This window comes from Megalobrama amblycephala, linkage group LG3 (assembly GCF_018812025.1).
Source record: "Megalobrama amblycephala isolate DHTTF-2021 linkage group LG3, ASM1881202v1, whole genome shotgun sequence".
Taxonomy (NCBI): domain Eukaryota; kingdom Metazoa; phylum Chordata; class Actinopteri; order Cypriniformes; family Xenocyprididae; genus Megalobrama; species Megalobrama amblycephala.
In genome coordinates, this window is record NC_063046.1 from 23,786,593 (window position 1) to 23,792,533 (window position 5,941).

The 5,941-nt window shown below is 37.2% G+C and overlaps 1 protein-coding gene across 1 annotated transcript; it reads left to right on the plus strand.

The window, feature by feature from the left end:
- Positions 1–356: 356 nt before the first annotated feature.
- LOC125264883 (cytochrome b-c1 complex subunit Rieske, mitochondrial) lies at positions 357–2,823 on the plus strand. The gene is made up of 2 exons (XM_048184681.1): positions 357–672; positions 1,729–2,823. Exons 1-2 carry the CDS (start codon positions 462–464, stop codon positions 2,337–2,339), a joined length of 822 nt encoding a protein of 273 aa, XP_048040638.1. The 5' UTR covers positions 357–461; the 3' UTR covers positions 2,340–2,823.
- Positions 2,824–5,941: the final 3,118 nt, after the last annotated feature.

The window sequence follows — 5,941 nt, forward strand, 5'->3', positions numbered from 1 at the left end:
GGGTGAGTAATAAATGACAGAATTTTCATTTTTGGGTGAACTAACCCTTTAACTAGAAACCTGCAAGCCTCTTCCAGATCACAGCAATCAGTTTAAGATTTTCCAGAAAGGTTTTTACTTTTTATTGCTTTCTTTCATGCAGAGAAAAATGCATTCTTTTAAAAAGGTTTACCACATACCATTTTTGTTTGTTTGTTATTGTGAATCAACGAAGCAATTATCCACATCGTGGTGGAATAGAGGTGTACGAACAATTTCAATTATTTTATTTCAATCATGTAATGAACCCTAGCCACTAGCCAGAGAACCCAATATGAACCCAAAATAAGGTAAAACTGTGTAAAGGCTTTAGGCGTGACGTCACCCCGTCTCTGAGACGTTGACATCAGGAGCGCGCACGCGTCAGCGCCGTCGGTAGACCAATTCGGGAAGGTCGATCGCAGCTCAGTTAGCTGACAAACATGATGTCCCTTGCTGCTCGTTCGGGGACTTTTTCCCCTTACTTACAAGCTACAAATTATGTCGTGGCAGGTCCACTAAAACCTCTCATACCCGGCGTCGTCATGAAGACCGATAAAATTTTGACGGACACGAAGAAACCGTTCCTGTGCCGCGAGTCCTTGTCTGGTCAGAGCGCTAAGAGCGGCCTCGCCGTGTCCACCAGCCTCAACGGTGAGTCTCACTGCGAGCTTTAGTGAAATCGAGAGTCCCGGTCTCATCGTAGCGTGAGGAGGCCGTGCAGCGGGCGCTCGCTCAAGGGCACAATGAATTCACACGTTTAATGTATATCGTGAAATGATTTATTGGTTTTGTAGTGTTGTATGAAATTAATGCTAAATTATTATTGTTATTATAATTCATTTGAGTTGAGTGTGCATTGTATAACGAAATAGAAGCATTAGCTCCCGTGCTACAGCAGTTAGCTTTACTGAGGCCTCGCTAATGTCCTTGCTGCAGTCGTTAGCAAAATAGCTTGTGACTTTAGTGGATTAAATAACTTGATTTCCCTCCAAGGTCCTTAATGATCGGCTTACTATTACATAATAAAATAATTGCCAGTATATGCTAGATTTCGGGTCATTTCGTGTATGTTTTGGGACAAAGCTAACAGTTAGGTTCTTACTAAGATAGGCCTGTTGTTATGTGCTGTTGACGTAGAAGTTAAATTAGTTTGCACTTATGAAAGCAGTGTAACTTTTAATGTTATTTATTACAGCATGATTTCAGGGTGAGCTAATAAGAGACCTGTGGTTGAAGAATACTAAACATAATCAAGGGTTTTCAATAATTACAGACACAGAACCCCCAGCCAGACTCTCAAACAATCCCGATGTAAATAAGTTATTTATAACAACTTGTATTAACAATATGAATTATACAATGTTAAACAGATCATTAGTTGGCATGGTGGAAAGTAGTTTGGCTAATAATATAGAAATTATATTAAAAATCGTCTTCTGGGTGTTTTATATACCAACATTATATACAGTCCACATTGCAAATCTGTGATTAATTTACAGATAATCTTGTGTATGCATATCCTATAGATCAAATGAGTTTTCACCACTGGTTTGTTGATATAGGGAGCAGGTTTTATTACCTCTGTAAATAAGGGGGAAAATATAGATAGATAGAATCCAAAATTTAAATGAAATGCATGATTGTTTGATGTGATTATATGTATAATAATATGTGAATGTGTGTTTTTTTTTCTTTTCTTTTTTTTAGCCTGCTCTTCAGTGCGTTTCGCCCACACAGACATCAAGATTCCTGATTTCTCTGACTATCGCCGGCCTGAGGTTTTGGACTCAAAGAAGTCCTCACAAGAGAGCGGCGACACTCGGCGGGCCTTCTCCTATCTGATCACTGGTTCCACCGCTGTGATTGGAGTCTATACAGCCAAGACAGTTGTCACACAGTTTGTCTCATCCATGAGCGCCTCAGCTGACGTGTTGGCTCTGTCCAAGATTGAAATAAAGCTATCAGACATCCCTGAGGGTAAGAACATGACCTTCAAATGGAGAGGGAAGCCCTTGTTTGTGCGCCACAGAACAGAAAAAGAGATTTCTACTGAGGCCAGTGTCAATCTCTCTGAGCTCCGGGACCCCCAGCACGACAAAGACCGTGTTCAGAACCCGACCTGGGTTATTGTCATCGGTGTGTGCACCCATCTGGGCTGCGTGCCCATTGCTAATGCTGGTGACTATGGTGGCTATTACTGCCCGTGCCATGGCTCTCATTACGATGCATCTGGTCGCATTAGGAAAGGCCCTGCTCCACTCAATCTGGAGGTGCCCTACTACGAGTTTCCAGACGATGATACAGTGATTGTAGGATAAAGGACTGTATTATAATAACTATGATCAACACTGAACATCTGCTTTACTTGTTTGATTACATTATCTGCATTGACTTGATGGGTAACAGGTTAATTGTCAGTAATAAAGTGTATTTTATCTGATGGAAAACTCACTCCGCTCTATTTATTCAGTCTCAATATACAGAATCACATGGGTTGTTTAATTTGTTGCATTGCAGGTTTTTCAGATAATGAACAAATTAGATCTTTACATTGCCATAACGCATAATTGTTAAAGTGATAGAGATGGAAACAGCAGAAAGTCAGGTAGGTTATGTTTGCAGAGTGAAGGTGAATGAAAAATGTGCAATTTACAATACACAAGCAATGAAATGTGGAAGCTGATTAAAAACAGGAAACGTGAAATGGTAATGTTAAAAATGCTGTTTTTAATGAACTGTGCATAAACAGAAGCTAAAATGTGCTTACAGGGATATGAATTAAATAAAAATGTCTGGTCATTATATGGTGTCATTGGAATTTTTGTTACTGGAACATGATCTCAAATAATAAACTAGATAGAGATCATTATTTATTAAAAAAAAAAAAAAAGATTCTAACTAAGTTATTAACGTTTTTATATATCCATGTGGCTCAGCAGCTGTTCAAGAACTGCTAATTCAGAAAAAAAAATGTTTTGCCTTGTGCAGTTTCATCTCTTGAAGCTCTGCAAATCAAATATGTTTTGGAAAATATCTAATGAGGTTTCTTAGTCTTTTGCAGATAGATCTGTAATAAATGCTTTATAAATTGGCCATTAAAACACAATTTGATTAACCTGCAGTGCATTTTCTATTTGGATGCATTTTCAACAATGTGAATAATAGTTGCAGTAAGAACATTTTAGTTATGCAACAATTGATTTAAGCTACCAGTAACACTTTTCTTTTGTAAAACATAATAGCTTATTCATTAATCAAGATAGATCATGTGGTGCTATTGGTTCAAAATGTACATCCAGAGTGCCCAGGGGAAAGTCAGCATGAATAGCAGTGATTTATAAAGTAAAAACTAGCCAACAGGTCTTGAACTCTTATATATTGATTAATAACCAGCTCTAAATAGAAGTACTTGATGTCTGTAGATGTGGCTAGAGAGCTGGTCATTATGAGCTTCACACTTCAGAGATAAACTGATTCTATTTGATTATTTTGTGAATAGTTGCATAAAAGTACATAATCTGATGTACAACCAACAAACATATTGGTGTATGTAAATCTCAATTGTTGCAGCAATATGTAGTTTATGTCTTTTTACATCACATTGATACACTTCATTGGAATTTAATTTTGGTTTTATTCAAGAAAGCAGAAGTCATGCTTATGTCACATGTTTAGTAGAACCATAGCATGTAACAACATGTAGAATTATTTTGACTCAGAAGGTCCATATGAAGTGGATGTTCTGATGCTTTTGCTACATTGAGTTTCCAGATGAAGTAAACTGTTAGTAAGCAACACAATGACAGGTAAACAGTAGCATTCATTTCATTCAGATATTATTTGAATAGATGTTTCAGGGCCATATTATCATATAGAGTAGCTTTTCTCCTTGGGTGCATTTCTGTTTGAATGTCTCGCAAGTCTGAGAAAGACATTGGACATGTCTGCAGGTTAATTGAGCTGACATGCTTCTTAGCTGGGATGCAGAGAGCATCAGAAGATATTTGAGGTGAAACTTGATGCCACTTGACAGAGCCACAAAGCATTTTCTTTATTTGGGGCATTTTGTATAACCTAGCAAATGGCAGATTCAGGTATGCCTTTTTCTATTGCAGTTCTAATACTATTCTATTAGTCTTTTTAACATTTCAACCTTTTCTCTGAATGTGTCTTGGTAGCTGCTCTGATCATTCATTGATTTCATTTTCTGGCAGGCTTTGGGTACTTTAATACATTTAATGCACAGGATTGCCTTTCTCTCTGTCTTCCTCTATAGAGCATCCCCCACTTCTATACAACCTGCTCAGTCGTCCTGGAGTCCTCAGCTCTTGCCAGGTCCTGCTGCCAGTAGCTTGGCAGACATTCAGGCCTCACTGATAGAATGATGATATCCCAGGGGTTGTCAGGGTACCATTGTGTATCAGCTGAAAATCACAGAGATCCCTGGCTCCATCATATGTGTTTAGCATCCAACAGCAATCTCTTTATTGGGCTAATTTCTGAACAAGCATTCACTCTGAAATGCAAATTTCTCAAATTCAGCTCAGGATGGTTCATCAGTCACTCTGGGCTTATTAAGACCCCTGTATGAAACAAAAACTCGAGCTGTTTTCCAGTGTAGGAGACTGAGGTATTGTTACGTATTGTTTATTCAGTCACTTTTTTACTTGTGTCGAGTAAATTCCACTAGCTTTAGATGCACATCTGTGTGTACGATTGGACTGCATAATGCACAACTTCCCTGTAGAGACAATACAAATCAGTCCAATGGGAGAATCAGGTAATTCTGTTTTGTTTTGCAAATGACTCGAGATTGAATTTGTATTGTGGTCACAAAGGCTTTTTGCTTTCTTTCTGATGCAATAGAACGAAGTGATGGACAAAGACCAAAATACAGCATTCTGTACTCATATCACAATGCTGTTGCCTTGTTGATCATTTTTTTATAGTTTGACTTGATCTATGATCTATTCAAAGCCTATGGAGGACGTGTGTGATGATTCAGATGCTGCATCCATTATCTTTGAAGAGAGTATGTGACTCTGTGAGGGTGGAACAAGAAAACCAAGACAATTAGCTTAGAATTCTCTCTGATTTGCTTCCCTATTATCTGATGTGTCACATTAATGTTATAATCCTCCATTTGTCTCAGGGGTGATCAGATTACGATGAAAGATTTATTAGGCTCCTCGTAATTCATTTGAACTTGTTTTGCATAACTTTACATAGTAATGAGTTTTTCTTTTCTTTAATAAGAATGGCTGCTAATGCATCTTTTCCTCTAATATCATTCAGTCTGTTTATTAATCTGTTCCATCTTCATGACAGTGCACTTTTATTTTTAGTGAACCAAAAGGGTCGTATAATCACACGTGATGCATACTTTTTAAACCATATTTCTGAATTACTGTTTAACTAGTCTATCCCCATATATATGGAACTTAAATTTGTGCACATTCTAGTCATTTAGCCATCAAAATATTATGTTTAATGCTCATGAAAAAAGCCTGGGCTTCAATAGCGATCATTAGGTATTATTAATATATGCAGTTTTATTTTTATTGATGCTTTAAAGATTAACCCATCGGGCCTTCTAATACCAGTCATTTTTACAAGCATGCTATTGCCGAGGACCATTAAACTAATCGTAGCAATAACTGGTTTACCAGTACATCAAATTTCTTGGCATGCATAACCCTTTGATCTCAGTCAAAACATCTGAAATTTCCTTCACATAGCCTTGGGAAAAGAATTTGTAATTTAATAAAGCCGACATGGAATGCTGCGTTCATAACTTATAGCAGACTGCTCAAATAAAATTATTCTTACAGAAAAATAAAAACATTTCTTATTAGATTTAAATATTAAAAAGCCTTTTTTTTTTTTTTTTTTCTCTGATCTCCAGTGTCTTTTAAACAGA

Excerpts from the sequence above, each read along its gene's own strand:
- LOC125264883 (XM_048184681.1), top strand. The coding sequence starts at position 462 with ATGATGTCCCTTGCTGCTCGTTCGGGGACTTTTTCCCCTTACTTACAA. Across the intron at positions 673-1,728 it reads CGTGTCCACCAGCCTCAACG|CCTGCTCTTCAGTGCGTTTC; the intron begins GTGAGTCTCACT and ends TCTTTTTTTTAG.